General features: G+C 36.0%; 1 protein-coding gene across 2 annotated transcripts; it reads left to right on the top strand.

Annotated features, from left to right (window-relative positions):
* Nucleotides 1–9957: 9957 nt before the first annotated feature.
* Nucleotides 9958–14029, top strand: LOC123759103 (tRNA (cytosine(72)-C(5))-methyltransferase NSUN6). 2 transcript variants are annotated; one of them, XM_045743964.2, is made up of 2 exons: nt 9958–10068; nt 12044–14029. In XM_045743964.2, the coding sequence occupies exon 2, from the start codon at nt 12051–12053 to the stop codon at nt 13593–13595; it is 1545 nt and encodes a 514-aa protein (XP_045599920.2). In that variant the 5' UTR covers nt 9958–10068; nt 12044–12050; the 3' UTR covers nt 13596–14029. The 2 variants fall into 2 exon arrangements, with proteins under 2 accessions (XP_045599920.2, XP_045599918.2); XM_045743962.2 differs by having other exon boundaries at nt 10063–10165.
* The last annotated feature ends 1092 nt before the right edge of the window (nt 14030–15121 follow it).

Here is a 15121-nt window from a genome sequence, read left to right on the forward strand (position 1 = left end):
CCGCGCCATCATGGAGCCCCCACCAGAAGAAACACATAAAGAAACTGGAGAAGGTTCAGAGGTTTGCGACGAGGCTTGTCCCAGAGCTACGAGGGATGGGATATGAAGAGCGGCTGAAGGAACTGAACCTTACGACACTAGAGAAAAGAAGGGAGAGAGGAGATATGATAGGGACATATAAAATACTCAGGGGAATTGACAAAGTGGAAATAGATCAAATGTTCACACGTAATAATAACAGAACGAGGGGACATGGGTGGAAACTGGAAACTCAGATGAGTCACAAAAATGTTAGGAAGTTTTCTTTTAGCGTGAGAGTAGTAGAAAAATGGAATGCACTTGAGGAACAGGTTGTGGAAGCAAATACTATTCATACTTTTAAAACTAGGTATGATAGGGAAATGGGACACGAGTCATTGCTGTAAACAACCGATAGCTAGAAAGGCGGGATCCAAGAGTCAATGCTCGATCCTGCAAGCACATATAGGTGAGTACATATAGGTGAGTACACACACACACACATACACACACACACACACACACACACACACACACACACACATACACACACACACACACACACACACACACACACACACACACACACACACACACACACACACACACACACACATATATATATATATATATATATATATATATATATATATATATATATATATAACACACACACACACACACACACACACACACACACACACACACACACACACACACACACACACACACACACACACACACACATATATATATATATATATATATATATTAGTATATTTTGGTAGCAGTCTTTCCTGTAGACATATTTTATTAAATATGACCGAAAAAGTAAGATTAATAATTCTAACACGAATTTTCTCAATCTTTCGTACATTATGCTTCACTGTTGGAGGTAAATCAAAAATCACTTCTCCAAAATTCATTTTTATTTCTAGTCTGACGCGACACGGGCGCGTTTCGTAAAACTTATTACATTTTCAAAGACTTCACAAATACACAACTGATTAGAACTTGCGTTTCCCTGATTTTATATCTACATTTGAGTGAGGTGGGAAGGGTGATGTGGCATTACATTTGAGTAAGGTGGGAAGGATGATGTGGCATTAGAGGATATTAATAGGGTATTAAAAGTATCAACACAAGACAGAACACGAAACAATGGATATTGAATAGAAGTGTTTGTAGAAAGCCTATTGGTCCATATTTCTTGATGCTTCTATATTGGAGCGGAGTCTTGAGGTGGGTAGAATATAGTTGTGCAATAATTGGCTGTTGATTGCTGGTGTTGACTTCTTGATGTGTAGTGCCTCGCAAACGTCGAGCCGCCTGCTATCGCTGTATCTATCGATGATTTCTGTGTTGTTTACTAGGATTTCTCTGGCGATGGTTTGGTTATGGGAAGAGATTATATGTTCCTTAATGGAGCCCTGTTGTTTATGCATCGTTAAACGCCTAGAAAGAGATGTTGTTGTCTTGCCTATATACTGGGTTTTTTGGAGCTTACAGTCCCCAAGTGGGCATTTGAAGGCATAGACGACGTTAGTCTCTTTTAAAGCGTTCTGTTTCGTGTCTGGAGAGTTTCTCATGAGTAGGCTGGCCGTTTTTCTGGTTTTATAGTAAATCGTCAGTTGTATCCTCTGATTGCCACATCATCCTTCCCACCTTACTCAAATGTAATGCCACATCACCCTTCCCACCTCACTCAAATGTAGATATAAAATCAGGGAAACGCAAGTTCTAATCAGTTGTGTATTTGTGAAGTCTTTGAAAATGTAATAAGTTTTACGAAACGCGCCCGTGTCGCGTCAGACTAGAAATAAAAATGAATTTTGGAGAAGTGATTTTTGATTTACCTCCAACAGTGAAGCATAATGTACGAAAGATTGAGAAAATTCGTGTTAGAATTATTAATCTTACTTTTTCGGTCATATTTAATAAAATATATATATATATATATATATATATATATATATATATATATATATATATATATATATATATGATAAACAGTTTGTTTAAAATATTATTCAAAAAATTACAAGAATCCAGGCAAAAATACTATTAAAAAATAACGGAGACTACTTTTCAAGATAATAATCACGAACCAAATATTATGACTTTTCCTATGACGAATGAGAAGCACTGGAATTCGTTTAGTTACACATTGCATCAATGAAAACAAAGATAAAAGTAACTGAAGAATGTCAATGTCATGGTTTGTTTTATTGACCTGTAAATGGGAACAATATGAACATTTCCAGATAATGAGCTGTGTCTCTGTTTGAACGATCATTACTAAAAATGTTCACGAATCTACTTCTGAGAGAACATTTTGTTTAAGCAATCAAAGTGATTTCAAAGGCAATTTAAAAATAATAATTTATTGTCAGATTATATCTAAACGTGACATGAACTCACACATTAGATTCGTATCAAAATACTGAAATGGTATACATAATATATTTATACGGTATTATATATATACACAAGTTTAATCTGAATCATATTAAACAAGGCTTCATTATTTTGAGTTTTTCGTTTGACAAACTTCACATACGAGTTTGATCATAATATTTGTTTACTAAATTCTCCACTATGATTGAGCCTAATCACTTGGACTAATCGATATACATAGGACTAATCGGTATACATGACCTTGGACGATCGAAGTTCGATCCCCCAATAGTCCAAATGGTATGGGCACCGTTCCCCTTCCAGGTACTACGTAATTTCACAACAAGCCCACACAACGAAATTACAAAGTTACTTTTACCGTCGTTACAACCCTGTAGTTAGGTTATATGTGTTTGCCGGGCTACAATACAGTTATTGTCTAACTCTCAACTTTCTTAAAAATGTAGCTGTTATGCCTTCATAAACCTGAAGCACTGTCCGGCGAGTGACTTTTATGTCCATTATCCTCTCCGGCCCTGGGAAAGGGGGAGAAAGTCCGGCATGGAGAAAGGGGGAGAATGTCTCCCCAAGTGAAGTGAATGTTTACGTTTGGTGTAAGTCATGGTAAATGTCGCACGGTTTTGTTTCGTGTAAAAGTCTTGGTTGCTGTTATGGTCGACGTCGTCGGCTGACAACCCAGGGTCCGTGGTTCGATTTCTACGGTTGTTATAGAGACGGTTGGGCCACGTTTCCTTCTACCTGATTCTTTTGGTCTGGTAGCGAAGAGACACCTGGAAGCAAGGCAATATTTGCGGGTTGTCATTAGTTGTGTAATATAATCGTATTATAATCTCACATTACCTTTGATTTCTTATATATAGTAAAGTAGTGGAGATATCCGGTGGTGCCTGGGTCTCTGTTCCTTTTCCCTCTCTTTCTCCTTTCCTCTTTCCCCCTCCCATTCTCACTACCGTGCTTTCTCTCCCAGTGAGCAACACATGTTCGGGGAATGTTGAATCCTAATGACGAGCATTAGGACTCATGCAAATAACAAATTATCAGTGAGTTCATCTACTGAATACCACTAACAAGCAGGGCTATTGATATACGCTAGCCTATCACAATCGACTTGATAAAGGTCCAGGACCGACCGACACGTCGTCGTCTCCTCGTCTTCTGGTGTGTGGTTTTGTCATCATATCTTCAGCCACGTTATTATGACACATCGTCTGCAAACTTGAGTAGAACTTTAAATAATGTCTCATCTTCTCTTCAACTTTTGGTGTTGAGGGAGGAGATAATGATGAGACGCTGAGTGGGATCATTAGGTGAGCATGAGGAGGGGAGGTGGTCCGTGGAACGAGCATCACTACAGCACGCGCCTATGCTCCAGTTCCTGCCAGCAACCAGGGTCATCCTTGCACTCCAACACGCACACACACACTCGCTTTCTTCACCCCGGTCTGTATATATACGCTGTTTATTATTTTATTTATTTTCTCCTGAGATTCGTGAAAAGTGAACAAAATTTGGGGTTTACAGTTGATGTTTCCATAAACACCAACAAACTCAAATTCAAACACACACACACATACACACTTACTTCTGGGGCAAAAAAATCATTTTGGAACATGCCTCATATATATCTATTTATTGTTGAGTTCGCTTCACTGTACAACAAAAATATATCTCTGTAGCATCAAGTATGTGCATATTTTTATCCATTAGTAAAGTTAGTCAAAGTTGAGAACATATTTAAGTCCTCCACTTCTATATTTAATGAGCGTTTACATATATATACCTCGGCTGTGTCAAGACGAGAGCACGCACTGACCATCCTACTTCCACCATCAGCCATAAATAACGCAAGTGAACGACTCCCAACATAAGCTGTTGGGCCAAGATGACTGACATGTCCCACAACTAAAATTGAAAGCCGAGACATGGGAGGTAATATATATATGTATATATATATATATATATATATATATATATATATATATATATATATATATATATATATATATATATATATATATATATATATATATATATATATATATATATATATAAAATATGACCCCTGTCGAAAAAACTCTCACCAGCAGGATGTTGCATATTCAAAAGTAATTTCTTTCTTGAACGTCTCGTGTGAACGTAGCCTTTGATGTCTGCAGCAAGTCATCTCCATAGCCAACGACGGAGAAAGATCTTGTCTGCACACATAGCCTAAAAGTCAACGTCTTATGTCTTAAAATGTAAGCATATCGTATTCTTGTCCTATTGCTCCTTGTAAAATAATTTATTACAAAAATAAATAACGAAAATCCAACTAGAGCTCAAAGCCTATTAGTGATATTGAATAAAACTAGTTAAAAACGAACAGTTTTGTAAATGTTTAATCAGTTCCAGCTTAGTTGGCACTTAGCCAGCTGAGAAGACATTTAGCCAACTGAGCAGGCACTTAGCCAGCTGAGCAGGCACTTAGCCAGCTGAGCAGGCACTTAGCCAGCTGAGCAGGCACTTAGCCAGCTGAGTAGGCGCTTAGCCAGCTGAGCAGGCACTTAGCCAGCTGAGCAGGCACTTAGCCAGCTGAGTAGACATTTAGCCAGCTGAGCAGGCACTTAGCCAGCTGAGCAGGCACTTAGCCAGCTGAGTAGACATTTAGCCAGCTGAGCAGGCACTTAGCCAGCTGAGTAGACATTTAGCCAGCTGAGCAGGCACTTCCGGATAGAGATTACAACGCTTTCTGAATATATTTTCGTTCAGTTATCACTTGTATAAATTATTTTAACAGCGCCAGAATATTATATATGTCAACATGATTATCACCTCAATGGAATGAAATTTATATCAAGATGCCAGTTATTGAAGACAGATAAATATTTAATGTCACTGTCGTCGTGTATTTCTTGACCTCATTGAGTGATATATGTTGACCAAACCACACACTAGAAGATGAGGAGACGACGACGTTTCGGTCTGTCCTGCACCATTATCAAATCCTCATGTTTTTGTAGATGTGATTGACAGGTAAATCTGAAAAAGAGAGTAGAGAGAAATAAGCAGAGCAAGACAGAGGAAGACCAGCAAACAGAAGGAGAGAAAGTTCACACCTTACACTAAGGAGAATGAAATGAAGGTATTAGTTATATATCCGCTGGTGAAGAAGTCACTCAGGCGAAGTATTGGAATGCGTCATGTCGTTCCAGATAAGGAAATTTTATGCGCTGAAGAAAACGCCCCGGAAGGATTTCCAAAGGATGAAAGGGTTTTCTTTATGAGTTGTGGAATTAATTTAATCGAGTTTTCATTGAAATGGAAATCATGTATTATGATTTTTTATGCAGAAGTTTGGCTTAATTCATCCCAAGTTGCGTGTACTTGGCGGTGACGGGACGCGTAGGAGACGTCTTTTCTGGGGGATTTTTTTTTTGTTATATCCCGCTGCAGAGTTTATTTCACAGTGGAGAAGAATGACGATATTTATTCTATTACTGAAAGATTTACAAAATTAATTATACCTGTATTCCCAATAATTAAAACGGGGCATGTACTTTAAAAAGTAAAGCAGTGTCATAATAATAATTAAAGCAGGAACTTTTAAGGTTGGCAGGAACACGAAAGCAATAGATCACTAGGAACTCTAAATGACCCGACCAAGATTCGAACCCTTGACGTTCAGGATCACCCCCCAAACGTACACAGTACCGTGACCACCACACCATTGATCGTCTCATATAAATTAAAATATAAAATATGTCTTATTATATTGTGTTATTATATCATCTTAAAAATATAAGATGATCAATGGTGCAGTGGTCACTGTACTGTATACGTTACGGGTGATCCTGGACATCAAGGGTACCAAAATATTAATAATAATAATAATAATGGTAATAATAATAATAATAATAATAATAATAATAATAATAATAATAATAGTAATAATAATAATAATAATAATAATAATAATAATAATAATAATAATATTTTATTCAGGAAAAGTACATATATAGATGCGAAGTTACAAATATAATGGTGGATTAATAGATAAAGCTAGTACATACAATACCTAAAGCCACTAATACGAATAGCATTTCGGGCAAGGTGTGGAGGACAAAAACACTTAGACTAAAACATAACAGTAATTGGGAGTAAAGTATAAATTGTGTTCAAAAAAAGAAAAAAAAGGGGGGAGGAACATGGCAGAAATCAGCAATTGTACAAGTTGGTCAACAAACAGCATTGTTTAGAAGTAAGACATGGGTTGACATTTATTGGGGTAAGTTAGGTTACATGGAGTTAATTAATTAGTACTTAGTTCTACTCATAAACTGGTTGAGAGAGGCACAGCCTTTCACATGATTGGGGAGGTCATTCCACATTCTGCGTCCCTTGAATTGCAGAGCATTTCTAGTTTAGTTAAGTCGCACTCTTGGAATATCAAATAGGTATTTGTGTCTAATGTGATGCCCATGAGTTCTGTTACAACCCAGCGGGTATTCTTCCTATTGGGGAGTGTTGTACATGCTGCTATGGCGGTATGTCCACTCACAAGATGAGTGGCGCTGCCCAATAAACTCGCCTCTAGGGGCAAAATTTATAATTTACCACAGGATAACCATAGCCCGTGCTTCTTGCCCCGCTCCTGTGCCAGGTAAGTTACGGGCTCACCATAGCCCGTGCTACTTGGAACGTGTTCCGAGTAGCTGAATCTATAACAACAACAACAACTTAAAATTTAAAATGGACTTTATTTAGTTCAGTATTCACTGTGACATTTAGAGCAAGAGGGTCAGGAATGGAGAAAATGAAGGTTGTGTCATCAGCAAATAGAATGGGTTTGAGATGTTGAGAGGCATGAGGAAGGTCATTAAATATTTTCACAGGTTTGCGCGGAAAACAGCGGCTTGTCAAAGGTCCCTCCATTTGCCCTGATGATTTTATCGAGCTTGATCTTGAATTGCAGCAGTGTTTTGACATTTGCGGCTTCGGTGGGTAGGCTGTTCCATGGTGGTTCCATCTTTAACAAAACCATATGGTTGAGTTGAAGACGGTGTATGAAGATGTATCTATATCAAATTAGTCTTGGATTCCTTTGGGGCCATTGATTGTGTTTGTTGTGTTGTTGGCTTTGGTGTGTTAGTACTTGGGTTTTCAAGTGCAGTTTGTAGTGGCATATTTTGGTTAGCAAGGGAGAGCTAGTGTTGGCTAGAATTAGGACGACTACGCATGAGATTGCATTAGTTTGGGGTTAAATTTGCAATTTACTTGTGCGTTTTCTGTGTTAGTTCAGTGGCTGGTGTGAATGGGGTGACTGAAGGATTTATTTACAGGCTTTATTTATTTATTTATTCATTTAATATATATACAAAAAGGTACATTGGATTTATGAGAATACATAGCATGGTGCGTTCACATTTTTGTAAAGCCACTAGTACTCAAAGTGTTTCGGGCCGGTCCTTAATCTAACAGATAATATTAAGTAGATAATTTCTAAGCAAAATTAATAAAATGTTCACAGGTACATTGTAAGAAAATTTGACAAAGATTAGTAGGCACATTGATAGCTTTGATTGAAAGCTAATTGATAATTTGACAAAGATTAGTAGGATGTTCTATAAGATGATAACAACTAATTATTCAGTCAATTTGTATTTATTTATTTATTTATTTATTTATTTACTTATTTATTTATATACAAGAAGGTACAAGGTACAGGAACCAGAGAGAATACATAGCATAGTATTTACAATCTTGTAAAGCCACTAGTACGCGCAGCGTTTCGGGCAGAAGGAAGGGGGGACCAAACAAACGCAAAGTACATGCATATATATATATACACACAGACTGCCCGTCCCCTACAAAACATGGACATATATATACATATAATATATAAGTGCATTCAATTATAGCAACAAGATTTGTCCACATCAGCGCCAGATATAATACTAATAATAGTAATAATAATATCTAATCTATTGTCAACCAATGTCTGTTTTTCTTTAAAGAGCGCTGTTTGTCGACATAATTGTATTTGTGCTGCTTTTTCATCTATGTTTTCATTTCTTGTTTTCATTCTACTCATTATGCTCAATTAGTATTAAGCTTGTCATTTGAGTTTATCATGCCCGAAACGCTTTGCGTAATAGTGGCTTTAAGCATTGTATGTACTAGCTCTACCTATAAGTCAACCAATCTTTGTAAAAATTTATTGTATGTATGTACCTTACCTAAATAAACATTTTATTTTTTTATTTTTTTAATAATATCTACTGAGAGGTGCCGGGGGTCCGGCGGGCCCCTGGAGACTCCTGTATTCCCTTTGGACGAGGAGTGCCCCTACCTCTCACTCTGCCGGGGTTGTTACCTTGTGTGTGGTGTGGTGAAGGGTGGCCGGTGTGCCCTGCCGGGGGTACTCTTCTGGACCGGTGCAGTTATCGGGAGGACAAACCCTTCATGCAAACTGTACCTACTATCAAAACGAAGATTCTTCTGGTGTCGACAGGTGGTCAGCTCCACTAAGCGATTTTCTTTTGCTCTCGGGATAGTTTCTCGTTTTGTTGTCTGCTTTTCCTCCGTGAACAGTTAAGAGATCAGTTACACAACATGTAACGTAGTGTAACTGATCGCTTAACTGTTCGTGGTCTCGAGTTATTGAGACTCAACTCTATGAGACTCTTGAGACTCTTGAGACTCTCAACTATGGTATTTGTGCTTGGGGCTCTACTACCCAAAATCACTTACGTCCTCTAATTACTCAACACAAAGCTGCTATTAGGACAATATCCAATTCTGGCCCCAGACATCACTCGGTACCCCTACTCAAATCTCTGAATATGTTAGACATTAAGTCACTGCACATTCTCTCATGTGTATTATACATATATAAAACGCTAAACTATAATGCCAATCCTGATCTCAAAAGCTTCATAGAAGGTTGTAACAGAACCCATGAGCACCACACCAGAAATAAATACAGTTTTGATATTCCTAGAGTACGACTTAATCAAACCAGAAATGCTCTACAAATCAAGGGGCCCAGAATGTGGAATGACCTTCCCAACCATGTTAAAGACTGTACCTCTCTCAACCAGTTTAAGTTAAAAACGAAGCTATACCTAATAAATTCCCTGTAACCTACCTTACCCCTCTATTGTCAACCCATGTATGTTTTTTGTTTATTTTGTTTTTCATATCAACGCTGTTTGAATGTAATTTTCTGTAATAATTTGTAATTGTATTTGTGCTGCTTTTTCAACAATGTTCCCCCCTCTTTTACCTCTATTTTTATTTGTACTCAACGCATTTTTTTCTTTTTACCCATTAGTTTTAAGCTTTAGTCATTAGTGTTTTTTCCTGCCCGAAACGCTTTGCGTAATAGTGGCTTTAGGCATTGTATGTACTAGCTCTATCTATAAAGCCAACAAACTTTGTAAAATCTCTTTATGTATGTACCTTTACCTAAATAAAAATTATTATTATTATATAATTATTATTATTATTATTATTATTGCGCACACGACCGGTGTAATCTATCGTTTTCAACACGATTGTAATTGTTTTGTTTTCATACCGGGAATCCGGATCAGGCAGGGAGCATACGTCGGTTCGAACGCCACTCAACAATAACAAAAAAAAAAATAAGAGGTAGGCTGGTTTAGTTACCAGTGTTGGACGTAGTTTCTTATACCTTAAGTTATGCTGTCTGCTTTAATAATAAGTTCTGAACTTATTAAGTTTAGGAGTAAGTTCTTGTTTCACCCACTCTTGTAATAAGTGCCCGAAACGCTACGCGTACTAGTGGCTTTACAAGAGTGTAAATACTGTACTATCCAATGTATTCTCACAAACCCAATGTACCTTCTTGTATATATATAAATAAATAAATAAATAAAGTCGACTGCTATACAGACTGAAAAGATATATATCATTATTATTGCATGTAATAGTGGAAAGTAATTGTATCGTGATTTAATGAGTGACAGTTCGTTTTGTAGGGGACAGGCAGCCTGTGTGTGTATATATATATATATATATATATATATATATATATATATATATATATATATATATATATATATATATATATATATATATATATATATATATATATATATATATATATATATTATATATATATATACAGTATATATATATATTATATATATATACAGTATATATATATATTATATATATATTATATATATATATATATATATATATATATATATATATATATATATATATATAATATATATATATATATATATATATATATATATATATATATATATATATGTGTGTGTGTGTGTGTGTATGTCGTACCTAGTAGCCAGAACGCACTTCTCAGCCTACTATGCAAGGCCCGATTTGCCTAATAAGCCAAGTTTTCATGAATCAATGTTTTTTCGACTACCTAACCTAACCTAACCTATAGATAGGTTAGGTAGGGTCGGTTAGGTTTGGTCATATATCTAAGTTAATTTTAACTCCGATAAAAAAAAATTGACCTCATACATAATGAAATGGGCAGCTTTATCATTTCATAAGAAAAAAATTAGAGAAAATATATTAATTCATGAAAACTTGGCTTATTAGGCAAATCGGGCCTTGCATAGTAGGCTGAGAAGTGCGTTCTGGCTCCAAAGGTACGACATATATATATATGCATATGCATATGCATGTACTTTGGGTTTGTTTGGTCCCCCCCCCTCCCTCTGCCCCAAACTACTGACCTTCCCCAGGATATAACCCCACAACAGTTGCATAACTCCCTGGTATCTATTTACTGTTAGGTGAACAGAAGCATTGGTGAAAGGAAATGTGCCGAACCATTTCTGCCTGACCTGGGATTTGAACCCGAGACTGCTGATTATATGTGCTCATCTAGTTGTTCTAGTAGGGGTTGAGCTTTGGCTCTTTGGTTCTGCCTCTCAATTGTCAATCAATTGGAGTTGATTTATTTTATTTATTTATAACTGGTATACAGAGCTTACCGCGCTCTATCATATCTACATTTGAAACTGTGTATGGAGTCTTGTCTCCACCACATCACTGCCTAATGCATTTAATTTGTTAACTAATCTGACATTGAAAAAAATCTTTCTAATGTCTCTGTGACTCATTTGGGCACTCGGTTTCCACCTGTGTCCCCTTGTGCATGTTCCACCCGTGCCTTTCATTTCATGTTCTCTCCTGATTCCATGTATAACTAACCATCCTGTGAGATTGGGATATTTGATGAACTTATAGCTAGTATTTTATTTATACTTTGTAATCGTTCATTTAGAATAGGGTAGCTGCACATTGCTGTCTATACCTAAGCTTCTTAATAAAACAAAAAACAAAAAAGTAATTTTTTTATGGTAAAATTTTGGTTAGTATAGTACAGTACCTTAAATATCCCATACTACAATTAAATTATTTTGCTTTAAATTTTACTAGAAAACTAATTGGTCTAGCTAAAAGCTTGAGTTAGCTGGAAAATTTTGTTAGTTAAACTAGGATTTTTTTCCTTAAATTTATTTTGTAGCTTGTTTGTAATTTTGTTTTTTAACTGCATTGGTTCAGTATATATGTATTTATTTTAATTGACTTGCTTAATCTATATTTTTCCCAACAGTTAAGATATGGATGCATCAGAGTATTCAAGTAGCAAAGACCAGTTAATTCCAGGAGGCTTTAATCCTCTTCTTCGTGATGTATCAAAATATATAGAGAAGTCTTTGGAATGTGTCATCCATAGTGGTCAAGGTCAAACCAACAAAAATCAAGATGATTTATCAATGAAGAAGCAGACGAATGCAGAGGCTAATGACTTGGACAAACTTTTCACAATTTTATCCTTGCCACCTAGGTTTACCACTGTTCGAGTTAATCTACTTAAAACGACCTTGAGCAAAGCTTTAGTGCTTATTGAAGAGCAGCTCAGGTCTCAGCATGTTGGTAAAAATATCTCACTTCCTGTAGTATATCCACATCATGTTCTGCCAGATTTATTAGTAATAGAATCTTCTGGTATTCAGGATGTGCGGCCAGCAGCAAAGAAGGTGATAGTAGGGAGAATGTGTGGCTCGGCTGTACTGCGTGGGGCAGAGGTGTTTGCTCCTGGTGTTTTAGGAGCATCAGCAGACCTTCACACTGGTGACTCTGTAGCTATATTTGCTGACCTCGATGACACATGTTTAAGAGGGTGCAAAATGTTTAGTGGTAGGAAGATGTTTTTAGGAAATGGGATAGCAGTTCAGAGTAGAAAGGATCTCTTCAAGACGTCAAAACCTATTGGTTTGGCAGTCTCAGTGCAAGATAAGATATTTGATGCTCCTAGTTTGGGAAACTGTCACTCAGATTTATTGTTCCTTCAAAACTTGCCATCGGTGTTATGTAGCCATATTCTTAATCCTACTAAATATGCTCAAGTGCTAGACATGTGTGCAGCCCCAGGAGGAAAATCGACTCACATTGCAACTCTTATGTACAATACTGGGCAGGTAATTGCCATTGACAGGTCACAAAATAAAATTGACCAGATTAGATCAAATGCACAAAAGTTAGGCCTTACAAATATAAAAGTGTATAAGTATGATAGCACAAATTTAATTTCTACAGTAGATCTAACTGGTGAAACCTCAAGGGAAGAAAAAAAGGAGATTAGTTTAACTTATAAGTCTTCAGAATTGGATACATGCAAAATTTTGAGTGAATTAAGTAATAAAGATCAGGAATATGTTTCTTGTTCACCACCATACAAGCCTTCCTCGTTCAGATGGATTTTACTTGATGCCCCTTGTAGTGCACTTGGTCAGCGTCCCCAGATTCAAACCAAAACTAATATAAAAGAATTGGAATCTTTTCCAGTCATTCAACGTAAACTGTTGCAGAATGCCGTAAAGTTACTTAAACCAGGAGGGAAGCTTGTGTATAGTACATGTACTATTGTTTTGGAGGAAAATGAGAAAATGGTGAAATGGCTTCTGGATAAATATACAAATATAGAACTAATAGATACAACTCCTAAGCTTGGTAAACCAGGACTGTTACATTCTGGGCTAAACAAGGAGGAGTGTGATAAGGTGCAGAGGTTTGGCCCTTTTCCTTCTACTAATGTGGGTCTTTTAAATATTGACGATGATACAATTGGTTTCTTTGTTGCTGCATTTAGAAAGGTATTGTGATAATCACTTGGAACTTTGTTCGTAATTGATAAATGGTGCACTTTGTGTAGTATAATTATGTAATTGTAGTTACAGCAGGCCCTTCATTAACTACTGAATCATTCAGCTCATTTGATTTTCCTATGACTACTGCATTCCTAAAGAAATACTTTGTTTTTTTTCTACATCAATAGGTCAAAGACCAGGCTTCAGTGGAATCCTCATCACAGCTCCTATGGATTTTCTCATTGATACATCACGTTAGTGTGATTACTGTCTGTGCTATCCACCTTCTGTACGATATTATGGTTTCGATTATATTTACTAGCTGGCCCTGTGTTAACTGATTTTCCATATGTATTGTCCATATTTTCCATATTGAACTGTATGTATTTTATTTATACTTCACATATTTATATTCATTTATGATGGAGAGTAAAGCTTTTTGTACTAAATTTTATCGCATTATTTGCACCTTGAGAAAATTATGTGACTTTTTATATTCTTTGCTCAAACATTCCATTCAACAGCTAGATGACTGGAAACTTGTTACTGTACATTATTTATTAATGGATGCCTGCAATATGTAAACAAAAATTGATATGTAGTATACTTTCTTGTGAGACAATCAGGTAACATGTAATGCAAACTTATTAGTTTAGTGAACAGAAAGAACAATAATGAATTCTGCCCGAAACGCTTTGCGTAATAGTGGCTTTAGGCATTGTATGTACTAGCTCTATCTATTAATCCAACAAACTTTGTAAAATCTCTTGTATGTATGTACCTTACCTAAATAAACATTTATTTATTTATTTATTTATTGGAAAAATATTTTTTAGTAGACGTGTGTGATGGTAATATATGTTGTGATTTCATTTTTGTGTATCAGTATTTTGTCTATAACACAGCTGTGCTGCTGGAGTGATGTTTCTTAATTGTCCATTAGGATTTCCTTAAATTTATCTGAGGGCCACTATTTCTAGTGGCCTTGACAGAGACTGAAAGCCGGTAGCTTCTCTAAGATCACTCCGTTGTTCCTGAGAATTTTTTCCCACTGGATTTTTAACTGAAGTAATGTCTTGGCATTTACAGGTTTACATTTCTATCTGCTTTGAGAAACTGTCTTCCAACCAAATAAAAGTGGGAATGGAGAAATGAAAATGCTGCATCCTGAGAACGAAAGATCAATCCTTATTAAATAACCAAAACCAATTGCCATACAAATGAAGTATTGTACAGTATAACTTAGGTACTGTATTACCTTTTCATAAATACAGCATATAAATATCTATACAGTATTAATGAATGTGTTGTATGTATATATTAAATAATCCATAAATACAAAAAGTATATATTTACTTGATATCTGTAGTTGATGATTCTGTTAAAGGCAAAGCTATTATATACTGTACCAAGTTTTATTAATCTATTACATTAACTGTACATAGATAGCTAATACAGTACTGTACAGTAATTTCATTTTTAATAAATATCAATAATTAAAAGTGGGTCAATATTCCAATTTATTCTTCACCCTTTTGTGG

The sequence above is a fragment of the Procambarus clarkii genome, chromosome 15 (genome assembly GCF_040958095.1).
Source record: "Procambarus clarkii isolate CNS0578487 chromosome 15, FALCON_Pclarkii_2.0, whole genome shotgun sequence".
Classification (NCBI taxonomy): domain Eukaryota; kingdom Metazoa; phylum Arthropoda; class Malacostraca; order Decapoda; family Cambaridae; genus Procambarus; species Procambarus clarkii.